This window comes from Mus pahari, chromosome 4 (genome assembly GCF_900095145.1).
Source record: "Mus pahari chromosome 4, PAHARI_EIJ_v1.1, whole genome shotgun sequence".
Lineage (NCBI taxonomy): Eukaryota > Metazoa > Chordata > Mammalia > Rodentia > Muridae > Mus > Mus pahari.
The window spans coordinates 27,123,062-27,138,932 of record NC_034593.1 but is presented as its reverse complement, the minus strand read 5'-3'; the positions used below and the strand labels follow the sequence as shown (position 1 = coordinate 27,138,932).

The 15,871-nt window shown below is 40.3% G+C and overlaps 1 protein-coding gene across 1 annotated transcript in view; it reads right to left on the bottom strand.

Annotated features, from left to right (window-relative positions):
- Positions 1–15,871, bottom strand: part of Pik3ca (phosphatidylinositol-4,5-bisphosphate 3-kinase catalytic subunit alpha) — a 68,768-nt gene continuing 52,897 nt past the window's right edge. Inside the window, exons 11-21 of the mRNA XM_021195283.2 lie at positions 15,422–15,503; positions 14,944–15,108; positions 14,654–14,757; positions 13,097–13,268; positions 10,703–10,809; positions 10,171–10,292; positions 8,700–8,778; positions 5,000–5,170; positions 3,415–3,532; positions 3,164–3,315; positions 1–2,503 (exon numbers count right to left, since the gene is read on the bottom strand). Coding sequence (XP_021050942.1) covers positions 2,233–2,503; positions 3,164–3,315; positions 3,415–3,532; positions 5,000–5,170; positions 8,700–8,778; positions 10,171–10,292; positions 10,703–10,809; positions 13,097–13,268; positions 14,654–14,757; positions 14,944–15,108; positions 15,422–15,503 — 1,543 coding nt within the window. The 3' untranslated portion in view covers positions 1–2,232. The remainder of the gene's footprint in view (positions 2,504–3,163; positions 3,316–3,414; positions 3,533–4,999; positions 5,171–8,699; positions 8,779–10,170; positions 10,293–10,702; positions 10,810–13,096; positions 13,269–14,653; positions 14,758–14,943; positions 15,109–15,421; positions 15,504–15,871) is intronic.

Here is a 15,871-nt window from a genome sequence, read left to right as displayed (position 1 = left end):
TTTTTTTGGCACTCGGGGAAAACACAGTTCTCTGTAATTCTTCAGTTTCCACCATCAAAGTTGTAGATTTGTACCATGTCACTGAGTTTGACTGTTAATAATCCCTGATATAGAGAAGAATGGGATGTTAGTACCTAGCAACTGTATATCTAAGTAACACAAAGTGTTAAATGCCAAGTTTAAATAAGTTAGGAAGTTTTCTATATCTGCAAAAGAATCTATCTGGTTTGCTGCATAAAACAGAGCTTAAATTCTGCTTAACTATTCCAAGACAGTTTACAGAACTAAGTTCCCCTAATCTTCAGGTTTATTTTTCTTGTTGGCAATAATATATACATGCTTTAGTGAAGTACCTAAATCTTCAATAATTATGCCCTTTAAGGGTTCTAAAAATAGGCAGATATTAAGAGTGTTTTTATTAGAGTCCCCTGTTCACTATTCAAAACTTCTATATAGGTGTCTGACCTCAAGGTGAGCGCTGTATTAAAGGGATTCTGTTTTCTAGCGTATAGAGCATGCGCTCTTCATAAAGATGCTCCCCAGGAACGCCTAAGCTAGGAACTGTCAGGAAATTATTGCACAGTTTTTCTTTTTTTTTTTTTCTTTTTATTTATTTATTTATTTATTTTTCCTTTTTTTCTCTTTTGGTGTGGCATCTGAGTATCTGCTAAAACTATTTTCTAGGACATGATTCATTCAAACACTGAGTAGAAATCTAGAGCGACCACTAACATTAGCCCTACATCTTGGATGGATGCATTTCAGAATGCTCACTAATGTACTGTGCCTGAATGGGATTTAATGACATTGGAGTGAGACCTCACCACTTAGAAATGGGACATGATAGTAAAATGTGTTAATGTCCTACTTTTATCATTGAAATACGGATACGTAGCTTACGAAGGTAAAAAATTCATGGTTTCCAGTCTCTCATAATGTAAAAAGTCGCTCATGACCAGACCTCTGCAGAAGGATTAAGAGTCAGATGATAGTCGACTTTGTTTTCATTTTAGTAATGGGTTTCATGTGATTGTGCTGTCTCAACTACAGAGGAATGAATGAGGGCATCGTGTAAAAAACTGACAGCAGTGGCAGGAAAGCGTGTGCAGTTCAATCTGTTCCTTAAGGAGTCATACAGGGGTATTTGGATAAATGGAATAGTGCCTGAGCCTCATCTACAGACCGAGAGAAAAGCTAACCATGCTGCTACCAACGATAAAAAATTTGGGGTGCAAAACAATGCATGACTATGGGACAGATTATGTAAATAAAGAATATATATTAATGATAGTTTCTATAATATAAATAGCCTTTAATAAAAAAAAATAATCTTTTTAATAACATTAATACTCACTTCTATTTTCTGGAAAACATGCATGAAAAAAAAGTATTCAGTTCAATTGCAAAAGGAGAAACAATCAGCTTAAAGTGAATACTGTACAAGTCAGGAACAGGAGCTGCCTGCTGCCTCTCCTCTGTGGTTACTGCTGTACTTGATGCGAGCCCAGAATTTCCCTAGGAAATAAGTCAGATCCTTGTAAATACTGTCCAGAGAAAAAAACAACAAAAGATAAACCCCAAAAAAACGCAGCTGTCTGCAGGTTATCATTGTGACTGCTTTCAAAAGCGCAGGTGAGACCCCCAAGTCCATCAAAGGGTTGTTTGTTCAAAGCAAAAATTGAGTCCCTTCACCCCAAGTGTTGTTCCTCATTAAGCAGGGAGTCAAAACACCCACTTCAAATTGTAAGTCTGAACAGCAATGGGGAAATCAGACTTTTCCTTCTTCTCCAATTTCATGTGACTTAAGCTTCAGCCTCCTCAGACCTGGGGCAGTCACAGCCTTAGGTGTGTCCTCGTGTCAGAGCGAGCACTGGCAGACTAACAACAGCACTCTCTTTTTGTCGCCATCATTTGTATGTATTTTGGGGATTTTTGTTTTGTTTTGTTTTTTAAAAAAAGATACAAACAATCTTCAAAGTTTACCTTTTTTGGACTTAAGGCATAACATGAAATTGCTCGTTATTCTAAAGCTGGATTTTGAAATAAACTAGTTTAGTGCTATCAAACCCTGCTTGCGTGTACAGTGTTTCAATTATAGAGCACGTTGTTTATGTTCTTGCTCAAGTCCTAATGTTGTTCCTGACTGTGCCATCCCATGCCACTGTCTGCCTGCTGCCACTCACTGCCATGCAGTGAGAAGCCGGGAGCCAGTTCACAGTTCCAGCTCCCATCTCAGTTCAATGCATGCTGCTTGATGGTGTGGAAGATCCAATCCATTTTTGTCGTCCATCCACCATGATGTGCATCATTCATTTGCTTTGTGAAATATTCCAAAGCTTCTTGTTCAGTTTTGTCCAAGGCTAGAGTCTTTCGGATATATGCAATGTCATCAAAAGATTGCAGTTCTGGCATTCCAGAGCCAAGCATCATTGAAAAAAGATTGATGAAGAGATTGGCATGCTGCCGAATTGCTAGGTAAGCCTTGTAACACATCTCCTGAAACCTGTAAGTGGAAAGAATATCTGGTCAGTGAGCGGTTAGTACACTGGCTTTACAGAATTAGCATAGCTGTCTGGGGCAAGGGTCTAACAACTACCATTCCTCTCCCTTGGCTCACACTATTCTAGAATGTGCACTCTGCAAATGAGTACATTGTTGCCTATCAAGCACCTGAAACAGTACTTGAACATTAGAGGTCAGTATTTATTACATGTCTAACTGGTTTTATACTAAGTAAGGCTTTAAGGGCTTAGGCACCTAAAATCAGAGGACTGACTTATACAAAAAACAGAATTTTATAGAAGACCTTTGAAATCTAAGATAGACTAACAATATACCAAGGTGGTCAGAAAACAAACAGATGTGCTAAGAATTATTGTCTGCTGGCTTTATTCAGGCTGGAACCAAAAAAATGTGTCATAAGCACTACATATTACTTGACAAAATAAAGTAGGGTCTAGTTATTTAACAACAGCTAATAATTAGAGTGTTTAAGGGTTCCTTCCTTTGCAGGTTGCACTTAGCTCAATGAATGAAGTCATCTCCACTTCCCCCACCCCTGACATCGGACAGAAGAGACAATCAAAGACTGCTTCCCTGCCCCACATGCAGGCAGTAGCCCCATCGTGCACAGTGGGCATGCATGCGTGGTTTTGGAGCTCACCTCTCAAACTCTCTGGTCTTTGTGTACTCTTGTGCTCCTTTACTAATCACAATCAAGAAATCCTGCGTCAAAACAAATGGCACACGTTCCCGTTTATAGCCAAATTTTTTCTTCTTGTGATCCAAAAAGTGCCCAAAATCTATATGAAACAGCTTTCAAAAATAAGAAATGACATTTTAGTTCAACATTCAGACATAAAAGATCTTGAGTTAATATATCTGAAGACCCAGAAGGCACTTGGAAGCCACTACCTGTCCGTCATCTTTCACCATGATGTTGCTGTTGTGCCGGTCTCCAATTCCCAAGATAAAGGTTGCCACGCAGTACCCAGCGCAGGACCGAGTGAACAGGTCAATGGCTGCATCATATCTACAGCAAGGAAATACACACCTCATGTGTGCTATGGAAGCGGAGTGGCTGTGGCCAAACTGGGGAAATATGGCTGATATTTCTCATTAACATCAGGAAAACAAGTATGTCTGAAGAGCCAAGAAGTTCTGAGACTCTTAAGTTCTCAAAGGATTTTTCAGATGTTCCTTAGAATCTAAGAGCAATTCTTATCAGAATAAAAGAAACATCCATCATAGGACTCTTTCTCCACGGGATATGCAGCTGCAGTGTGTGATGGCCAGGAGTTAACACTCAGTGTCTTCTATCACTCTCTTATTCATTTAAGGAATTGTTTTTATTTATGTGATTTCTTTGGGTGAATGTAAACACACCTGTGAAGGCCCAAGAGGGTGTGTGTCCCATGGAGCTAAGACAGGCAGTTAAATACTATCAGATATGGTGCCAGGAAGCAAATCTGAGTCCTCGGGAAGAACAGCAAGTGTTTTTAACAACTAAGCCATCTCTTCGGCATCTCACTGTGTTATTTTTGAGACAAGGTCTCTCACTGAGCCTGGGGCTCATCAATGACTGTACTGTGGGCAAGCCAGACCCTGAGATGGAAATGTTCAGGCTCCTTGCTTTGAGCATACACCATGAGGCTTTTAAGGGTGTCAGATTGAGCTTAGGTCTTCACATGTGTTCAGTAGTACTTTTATCAGCCAAATTATCTGTATAGCTCTACAGTCCCCAGTGTTTCTTACACTACATCCCAGGAAACCTGAAACTCACAGAAACCCTCCTGGGTTAGCCACTTGAGTGCTGGAATAAGCCAAATATCCAGGAGAAAATGAGTTAAAAAAATAAAGATAAGGTCTCACTACATATAGTCCCTGCTAGCCTGGAAACCCCTATGTATACTAGGCTGGCCTCAAACTCAAGAAACATCTGCCTGCCTCTGCCTCTGTTTCTCTATGTAGCTTAGGCTGGTCTGGAACTGAAAACCCACTTGCTAAGTAATGGGATTAAAGGCATATGCCACCACTGATAGCTTTGAAAATTAATTTCTAAAATATCATTCTTAAAAACAAACTAGGAGTAAAGATTTGAATGTATAATATTACTTTAGAAAGAGATTTCTTTTTACTTCAAATGATATAGCTATGTATGGGCATGTGCGGCTGAGTACAGGCACCGTGAGGCCAGAAGAGGGCATCAGTTTCCCAGGAGCTAAGGTGACTGTGAGGGACCCGCACAGGGACTGGGAACTGAGTCAGGTTTTTCTAAGTGGTGCACATGTTCATTTTGTTTATAAGGATTAAAAGAAAGAGAATAAGAGACACAAGGTGATTGATCAGGGTCCACCACAAGCATAAGCAATTCTTGTTCACTCACAACAACCTCCAATGTTTCAAAGGTTCAGTCTATTTCTCGAGTTCAGTGGTTTTGTCCTTATTCACGACGTTCACTGAACCACTAGCATCCCCAGGAGCACGGGAGCAAACTCACATCTCGCCCTTGTTCTTGTCCTTGAGCCACTGATGCAGTGTGTGGCTGTTGAACTGCAGCGCCCCCTTCAGGCCTCCTTTGCACTGGATTTGCATGATTGTGTGAGAGTTTCTCACCACCTCAATGAGACCCACACAGTCCCCAATGGATAGACAGCCATAAGGTAGCATGCTGGAAATTGACAAAGGCAGAATCTTAAAACAGCAAATGTTTTTAATTAAAATAAAAATATAATCACAGCGTTTTCCTACTCTCCCCCTTTAATCATTCTCACGCACATTCTGTTACTCTATCTCAAATTCACAGATCTTTACTTCCTTGTTGATACCCATCTTCCTGAATATGTTTAGTACAACTTAATCAGTCCATATAATATAATGTTACTGGTATATACGTTTTCAGGGCAGACCTCTTGGGATTGGACAATCTAGGGGCTCTTCCACCTGTGGACACTGTCTCCCACTTTCAGCATTTCTTAGTTGCCTGTAGTCTCTGTCTAGGGTTGAAGCCTCAGGGGATCCCCTCTACCTCATTAGCATGCCTACTGACTTCTGTCATCGTTGTTCATGTCTTGTAAATCTGAAAATATTTTAAGAGGCTCAAAATCTCTACATTTGATTAGTTAAGTTTATTACACACATGACCTTTGTCTTAACATACTCTTTACTTTTGTATACTGACAAAACTATTCCTAAAAATGAGCCCATCTAAAATCAAATCATTGTCTGTTAAGGTGCCATTCTGTATGGGACAAAACCACCTATATTAAATAAAGCTCGGATGGGGACTGGATAGACAGGTGGTTAAAAGCGTTGGCTGCTCTTCCAGACGACCCAGGTTTGATTCCCAGGACCCATAAAGTAGTTCACAGCCATCTGTAATCCAATTCTTGGGGATCTTTCTGCCTTGAATATGCGTGGCCCAGGGAGTGGCACTATTAGGAGGCCTGGCCGTGTTAGAAGAATGTGTCACTTGGGGGTGGGCTTTGAGACCCTTCTCTTGGCTGCCTGGAAGGCAAGTCTCCTCCTGTGTGCCTCTGGAACAAGATGTAGAACTCTCAGCTCCTCTAGTACCATGTCTGTCTGGATGCTGCCGTGCTTTCTGACTTGATGATAACAGACTGAACCTCTGGACCTGTAAGCCAGACCTAACTAAATGTTGTTCTTATAAGAGTTGCCTTGATCATGGTGTCTCTTCTCAGCAGTGGAAACCCTAACTAAGACAGACCTCCATCGGCACCTGGCATGCATGTGGTAGGTATACATACATACATGAAGCAAACACTCATACATAAAACAGAATAAAAAGTAAAAAAAAAACACAAACAACAAAAAAACAGTGAGAAGACTGACTTTCACATTCTTTCAAAATGTTTGTCTGGGTCTGATGGTCAGCTGTATTTTTAAAAAGCAATGAATTCACTCATCGTTATTTTTTGTCCATGCATGCACCTGTGTGAATTTACATGTGTTTACAGAGTTGGGTGCATCAACTGTAGTTAAGCACTGCTGCACCTCCAGCCCAGCGCCAGCTCTGTATGTAATAACCTGAGCAGGTGGATGTGGATGGTGGTTTTATCTTTCTAAGGTGTTTCTGTCTCAGCTTCCCTAGTGCATGGCTTACAGGTATATGATATCATACGTGATGTTTTAACACAGTACATGAAGAAGCATGCATATACAATTAGCCAGGAAAAGGAAGGATAATGTGATGATGGTTTTCCTTGATACTATTCTAAAACTGTATCAGTAAACTTGATGGCTACATCTAAATTGACGTGTGTGGTAGGTTTTAACATTAAGGACATTATGGGTCCCTGTACTACTCATTTGTGAGTTTTATAAATTTTCTAAACTTACTTTATATATTTTTTGATTTGGTCTTGATATGCAGCCCTGGCTAGCCTGGTATCCACCTTCACCTCTTGACCAGAATCCTCCTGCCTCTGTCTCAGGTATGGGATTACAGATGTGCACATCATGCCCAGCCACAAGTATAGATGCTACCACCAATCTCACTTAGAAAGTTCAAGCTGGACTGTAGTTTGGGGAATAGTGTTTTCACAATTCTAATATTCCCTCAGAAATTCAAATTTTATTACTGGCAACAAAACTACCATAGTTGTTTTCCTTTAAAAGACCCACGAAGGAGGTTTACTTTCAAAGAAAACACCTGTCAAATAGCCTAACTGAATTATGGCTTGACGCTAGATATTTAAGTTTTGGTATTTTTGGAACAGGAATTTGCTATGTCCAGGATGGCCCTGGACATTTTAGATAGTCCAGGTTGGCCCGAACTCTGGGTTTGTCTGCCTTAGTATTCTGACTGTAGGGTTTATAGGCAAAGCATCTACACTTGATTTATTAGTTTGTTTTTAAAGTAAAAATGGTATTCCATGAAAAAGCACCTAGTTCTACAATTTACATTTGTAAATACTCTTCTGTGATCTAACTGTATTTGTGGATGCAGAAATCTGGGTACTTTTCTCTTGTACTGACTACTGAAGAGACACACGCCGTGCATGCAGTCAAGGTGCAGCCATGGCCCTGACAGGTGCACAGCTCTGGAACACTCTTCCTCTGTGCTCAGCACAGCTGAAAGGAGCTGGCGATCTGAAGAGCGCTTTGACAGCAGACATGGAGATGCGGAGTGCGGAGTCTGCGCCGCTGGCTTTCAGTCTTGCTTCGGTCTCGCTTCCCCTCACTGTGCTCTGTCCTTCCTTTAGAATGATAATGTATACTCTGTACTACTGTATGCTGCAGGTATGTAAATGTGCTTTGACTTAACTGAGTCTCAGAAGAGCCTTTGGACTTAAAACAGTTGAGATGGTGGAAGACTAAGGAGACTTCGAAGTGGGACTAACTGTATTTTATACTCTGATATAGCTACAGTCTATTTAGGCCAGTGAGTGGACTGTGCTGTTCTGAAGATGGCCCTTGGAGGCTCATGTATTTGCATTCTTAATCCCTAGTCGATGAACTATTTGTGAAGGAATAGGAGGTGTGGCCTTGCTGGAGGAGTTGTGTCACCAGGTGTGGGCTTTGAGGTTTCAAAAGCACTAGAAGCAAGGACTATGAGAGCATAGAGCATAAATGACTGACTATGAGAGCATGGAACATAAATGAATACAGGTGATCACAAAAATCGGGGGGGGGGAAGAGACTGACAAAAACTTCAGTTGCTTTGCTAAAAATTGATAAAAGATAGCTTTAGAATTACTAAATTTCTATGATAAAACTTACTTCTGAAAAATATTTTTAAATTTGAGTGTATGAATGTATGTATGCATGCATATATACATGTGGGTATGTACCTGTGGGGGGTCCAAAGAGGGTGCTGGATTCCCTGGGGTTGGAGGCAGCTGTGACCCACCCAATGATTCCAACTCTGCTCTTCTGCAAGAACAGCAAGTGCTTCCTAACTACTGGGTCTGTCCTAACCTTAATGGGGATGCTCCAGGGATGGGCAACCTTAAGACACTCACAAGCCAGTTCTTTTCACGTAGACACTTCAGCTATTGGGTCACGCAAGAGAAAAAGCACAAGGCGTCCAAGTCACATCACAGTGACATGCCTCCTCCTAGTCACTACTCTGCTTGTTTGTTTGTTTGTCTTATAAACATTTTTAATATAGGCCTCCAGAGGCTTTTCCATTAAGAGTTTAGTTAATTCTCTTAAGATAATTTTCAACCCATGCCTACCGAAGGTCAAGGCCTTGGTTCTGCCAGATGTTCTCCATGATTCGGATGATCTGAAGGGTTAACATATCTTGCCGTAAGTCTGAAATTCAAATATATATACACCACCACTTAGCACCATTGTTTTCAGATGAAAATAAAGAACTGTATTCAATCTTCAAGATAACTCATAAGACAGCAGTGCTTTAATTTTTTAATCCAGTTCTAAAATATTTACACAATCATCTTAGTAACAAGATATTTCAAAAAGTTCCAAGTCTATTTAAAATATTTACCTTTATGAAGAATGGAGTCTAAATTTGGTTATAATGCAATCCTGGAGCCAACAGCACTCACTGTTGAGTTTGTTCTTCTCATAAGCCACTCGTGAGCCCCTCTTCCTGCAGCCTGCTCTCCACATAAATGCCCTAGTCTCTCAGAAAACTGCACTCTGTGTCATGGTTCTTTCACTTTTGGAATTAGCTGCTAAAAAGTCTTTGTCCAAACTTTAAGTTATAGAGGGCAGGCTCTGCCATAGTCCTAGGATCCAGCACACAGATGTTTAAGGAATGGATGCTATGCAAACCACCCTTGCATAAAGGAAGTAAGCCAAGGCAGACAATGGTTCTAAGGCTCCTGATTCTGAAGGAGATCAAATTTCAGCTCACGTGGGGAAGGCTGACACCAGGTTGACAGTCAACTGGAGGTCGGGGTCAGGTTTCGGCTGTCACCTATTTAAAGACTTCTCTGAGATAATAGCCTAGTCTGGCCTTCAATACGCTATGTAGCTTCCTGCCTTCATTTCCCAAGTGCTGTGACTACAGTTGTGTGTCTCTGTGTCCAGCTCAAACAACTCTGATGGAGAGATGATTTCAGTGTAGTGTCATGTAGTTCTGACCATTCCCCTCCTGTAATGTCAGCCTTCCTCAGCCCCGGTGTAGCTGAGGAGGATGGACCAGCTTTGGCTTTTCTTTGGTGTCTCATATTCTGGGTGAGTTCTTAAGCACGCACACACACACACACACACACACACACACACACACACACACACACACTTTTTTCTCCTGCTAGTCTGGCTTCTGTGACCCAGGAATGACTAAGGACAGAGACGTGCTACTCTTGCTTTCCTAACTCATGAACACTCCCACTCCCAGGGGATGGAGAGGAGTACTAGACTCAGAATTATAGGAGGCGACCTTCAGTTAGCTCACCTGGCTGCCAAGACTCAGAACAAGTGACTTCCTTAGGCAGGAGGGTCTACCTTCAGGGCAGATAAGGGGAGCTGAGAAGTGTCTGCATATGCCTACTCTCTCCAGACCTTTAATATCTCCGGATAGTATCCCAATTCCCCAAACTTCTTCACATACACATTGTAAAATATTCTCCATTTTATACAGCGCTCCTTAAACGGTTAAACGGTTGCCATGGTTCATAAATATCCTGCGTATAAAGACATCAACATGCACACAGCATGAGCTCATTGTGCTCTCCTCACCATCGCCGTTTTTAAAGATGATCTCATTGTTCTGAAACAGTAGCTCTGACATGATGTCTGGGTTCTCCCAATTCAACCACAGTGGCCTTTTTGCAGAGGACATAATTCGACACTCTTCAAGCCTGTAAAAGAGTTTAAGACTTCACTAGGCACTTTAACTTTTTATACTCTTAGTCTTTGGGCTTACTTAAAATTCACACACAATATAAACTTTTGAAGTTTTATAAGAATTAAAAAATTTAAAAACCAATAAACATTAATCTTAAAAATGTTTATATAAATTTTCAGCCAATGAAAGAATACATAATTGGTTTTATTCAGACCATTTCCAACTTCTTGTCCCTGATATCAGAATTTGTAACCATAGAAAGATTTAATCTATTATCAAAGTAGCAGAAACTAAATAAATGTAGCTCTAGTTTACGGCTATTTTACTATTGTTGTTTTATAAGAATTGGAGGGTTGGATTTTTATTAAGACTTATACGGAAAAATACTTACTGAAACATATCAACAAAGGGCCTTAACCTTACCTGAGGTTTCCTAGTTGGTGAGCAGGATTTAGAGGGGACAGAAAACCCTGCAAAGCATCCATGAAGTCTGGCTGTCTCATCTGTTCAACCAAAAACTTCATCTGTACCTGATAACAAAGCACAGCCCGAATGAGAAGTGCAGTTCCTAAGGGGAAAGTAGCCGCCTCTTCCTTCTGCCACTGGGACTGCAGCAATGATCTGTGCGTCTGTGCCCTGGGCCAGGCCAACTCTGCTGACCTGGAAGTCCATGACTATAGCAGTGTTACTGGGGAGGGTCAGGCTGGGATCACAGTTCTGGAGGGCAAGCCCTGCTGGATGACATGACTCTAAGCCAAGTTTCTCAAGTACTTCTTGCTGACCAGCTGTGGCTTTCTTAAATGCCCTGCCACTTGTACACTGGTTGCTTTCACAGCTAAGTTTTATGTGGTCTGAAAAAGTCAAGCACTGACTCCTGGCACTGTATTGAGAAAAGTCTGCTGGTCCCTATTTGAGGACAAGGAAAAGACCAGGCTACTTTAGATCTGAGCTTAATATTCTTTCTTTTGGGCTTTGTTAGAGAACTTCAAACATCCACAGTTAGGTAAAAAAAGAGTGAGGATGGAAAAATCTAGAAAAGCACTTGCTGTAGAGAATCTCATACTCCATGCACTCTATACTGTGCAGATCTATCCATCTAGTCATAACTATCAAGCAGTAGCTGACATTTTTTGTTTGTTTTTTTTGTTTGTTTGTTTTTTTCCAGACAGGGTTTCTCTGTATAGCCCTGGCTGTCCTGGAACTCACTTTGTAGACCAGGCTGGACTCAAACTCAGAAATCCACCTGCCTCTGCTTCCCGAGTGCTGGGATTAAAGGTGTGCGCCACCACCACCTGGCTAGTATCTGACATATTTAAAGGAAAAGTTTATTTATTGAAAATAAAAAATGTGATGGAACAAAAGAGGTTGTGGTAGTAACGCACAGTTCTCCCCCTAAAATCTGAGGAGTGGGGTTCCCCACTTCTGTTAACAGCTAGAAATTCTCACCAGCTGACTTTTGAGTAAAGGTAAAAGACTGAGATCTCTGTTCAACTCCAATGTTAGCACAGGGCCATCCATATTCTAGTATAAACACAACGCTATCTATAGGAACAAAGTGTGACTTCAGGTCTTCACCATAATCTCATTCAGGCTGCCAATGAGTTGAATCATGAACCCCTCTTTTTTAATGAAGCCACAGTACAAGAGTCATTATTTAATATACAGACTCGAGCACAGAATACATACTTAAGAAGTTATCTTTTCAAAGCTCCTGCGATATAAGTATATTTTTTCTGAATTTCAAAGCAGTGCCCTGTTGCCCAGGCTCACCACATCAGGAATAGCACAATTCCTTCTGATCTGTCTGTCTGTCTTTTTACACTCATTTCTTTACTTACGCACATGTACCACACAAGACACTACACCACAGCCTAGTTGGTGTGCTGCTGGGTTGATCTTGTGCCTGCTATTCATGTACCATCAACAGCTATACTCTGGTCACTTTTACATATTTTCTAATAATCTCTATTTGAATTTATATGCTGCATTTTCAAAGAGTCAATTCAATCACATATGTTAAGGCCTCTAAATTAATACAGTAACTTTCTTTTAGCTTGAATGCACCAACTTTTTTTTGTTTGTTTGTTTTTTTCGAGACAGGGTTTCTCTGTGTAGTCCTGGCTGTCCTGGAACTCACTTTGTAGACCAGGCTGGCCTCCAACTCAGAAATCTGCCTGCCTCTGCCTCCCAAGTGCTGGGATTAAAGGCGTGCGCCACCACGTCCGGCTGAATGCACCAACTTTTAAAAAGTTATTTTTCTTTCCAGTATTATTAACATAGATGTTGGAAAAAAAACTGACTCTGTACTGCTAATTTATGTTCTTTGGGTATTAGGACTTGGTGAATGGATCCTGCTATTTCACCAGAGGGGCGGCTATGCTTGTTTTTTAGCTGGCAGTAGTGAGAAAAGAGGGTGGGAAGGTCCTGAGAACTTGAGTGTGACAGGTATATACTGAGTCCAGTTAAACTCACTGCTCCTTATTTTTGGAATCATGACCAACATTATAAATGAGAGAAGAATCATTTTAATCACTTACAGCCATGTAAAACAGCACACAGTGGGCATGCTCAAAGGAGGTGACAAGTACTTTGCCTGTCATGTGATTAGCTTCTTTCTCACAAGTACTCTATGTTTAAAGTACTGTTTTTATTTTACATTTGAAGAAAATGAGTCCTAGGAGCCTACATAATATATCTATCACATAACTGGCCGGCAGTAGAACTCAAATCCCAACCGTAGGAACTACACTCTATATGTGCTCTGTGCTCCAACTTCAAGGCAAGCCTACAAAAGCAATGGGACAGCCATTCACACACCTTTTGTGTCTCATCCTTCTTCTCCTGCTTCAGGATATCTGTTAGGTTGATGAGCTTCTCCATGGCCTCTACTTGTCTGTTCAGGTGCTTCAGATACATCCCACAGGCACGGCAGTAGGACTCCAGTAGCAGGCCAAACCTCTGACTGACAGTCTTATTGTGCATCTCAGATCTAAAAGAATAGGCAAAATCTGTGTATACAGTCTTTCTATTTTTGTTTGTTTTATGCGTATGGGTATTTGCCTGTATTTCTGCCTGTGCACCGTGTACATGGAGGCCAGAAAAGAATGCTAGATTGTTGTGAGCTGTCATGTGAGTACTCAGAATTCAGCTCAGGTCCTCTGGGAAAGCTCTAATCCCTGAACTCTTTTCTCCAGCCCTACAAGTAGTTTTGTTTGTTTGTTTTTTAAGTGTCTAGATAAGGCAAAACTATAATCTTGAGCGTATGCAGAATAGCAAATACATGGAGACAGGCAGTGAGCTTGGTTTTTATTCTAATTCAGTTATTGATCTAAATCTAGTCTTAAATTAGCATATGTGCTTTCTCAAAAGATAGAAAAACCCTTTTCCTAGTCCAATACATGTTTTAATCAATAAAACAATTTTTCAAATGACCAATTTAGAAGAAAATAACCAAGTGCTTCAGGTAGGGAGGTGTAAAATTTAATAACATACTAGGTATTTTCCTGATTTAGGCTTTATTTTAGCTACTTTTCATTCATTAATCTCAATGTAAAATACAAAAGGAGCAAGTAGAGAAGGAGAATAATAAAGTGAACTGAGGCAGGTAAAGGGTAACCGAGTTCCCAAGTCTCCTGCAAGCATGTTTACATGTTCCCAACTGCCTCTACATTTATTTTAAACATAGCTTCTCTAAATACCTACTTTAACAGAAAAAAAAAAAGTACAAAAAAACAAAGCTACATTAGACACAAACCTGTTTCTAAATTTCTTATACTCTAGGTAGTCTATGACAACTTTGAGTACTATATATAGCACACTTCCAAAAGTTGTATACACACACACACACACACACGCACACACGCATGCACACACACACATATACACACGCACACATACACACACACATACGCACACACACACATATACACACACACACACACACACACACACACACACACACACACACACACACAGAGCATTGGGACTCTCCTACCTTAGCTTATTTTCTCACAAGAAACCTGGTAATTTGCCATTATCACTCTGAATTCCTAGATAGACTTTTATTTTGGGACAATGTCATCTATGTACACAGTGAAACCTACCATAGCATTAATTTGCATCTGACAAATTTTACTTGGCTCAAAATAGAAGCAAATCCTTCAAAAATATTTGTACTAACCATGCAGAATTTAGTTCTGACTTATGTTGGTCATTTAATTCCAAAAACAGAACTGTGCAACAGGCCTGCAGCATATAGCAGCTTTCCAGACAGACACAGCAGCAGCAGCAGCAGCGAGATGCATGCACTTACTAGGAAAGTGAGTTTTATATATATATAGCTAAGAAACTTGGGAGGGAAATAATCTGACTTACTTTAAATGCCAAAAGAAAAAATGGCCAATTCTTTGATTTGTCAATGCTTTCTTCAGTAAAAATCTCACAAGCAGGTTATCCAAATATTGTTCATATTTTAAGACCTGAGGAATCAGAAGAAAAGCAACAAAAATTCAGATGAATCAGGTCCATTTCTCTATGGCTGAACTTAAAGAAAAAATTCTATACACAAAGTAATAAATGGATTTTTAAAAAGCATAAAACTAATGCTGCTACTTTGACAAGCTGTACAGAGGTGGAACAAAGCATTTCAGTTCCTGGTATCTCACCTGTACAAGCTGAATGAGGTACTGAGACAGTTTGTCATCTGTTAAATATTTTTCCAAGCACCGAACAGCAAAACTCCGAACCATAGGATCTGGATAGTTACAGTCCAGGAGCTCCATGGCTTGCTCCGGTTTGATTGGAGGCCAATCTTTTACTAAGCAGTACATCTGCGAACAGAGAATAAGAATCAGTCATGGGGTGAAGGAAAAAAAAACAAAACAAAAAAGAGTAAATCGTATGTGAAAGTCTAAAACACTGTTGTAACATCTTAAACTTAGCTTAAATGAAATACCTTAAAATTTGCTTTGTATTTTTAAATTCTATTAGTTTTACACACGAAAATGATTATAACTGGTATTTTCTTAGTTATGTTATCATAATAATTTATAGTCTTATTCTTCCTCTAAATTGATGCAGATTTTCTGAGAGTTGATTTAAGCAACACATGGGTACTGCACAAGAGCCTCTAAATAATCTCACCTGGGCCACTTCGTCTCTGGAATTCCACTTGACAGACAGAAGCAATTTGGGTAGGATTTCAGGAATAGTTACACAGTAGTGTCTGTTGGGGAGATAATGAAGACCATGGTGTCATGTGAAGGACTAACATCTTATTCCCCATCATGCATCTGTATCAACTTCAAAGCTTATTATTACTACTAGCCTATATGAACACCCTAACTTGTGTTGAAAACTCTGGTTGTACATATATTTGTGCATCTATTCAGAAACAGTTAAAATGGTAAAGACAAAGGATTCAAATGGAGGATAAAGGTGAGCTGACAGGTAAGAACAATTACATCTCTGCTACTCTGCTCTTCAGGCCCTCCAACAGTTCACCTCTGTGAACTTCATGAGCTCACTGGACAAGATCTGTGCTCACAAATTCTCTCTAGCATATGGACTGTAACGTTAGGGAGCTGGTGAGCT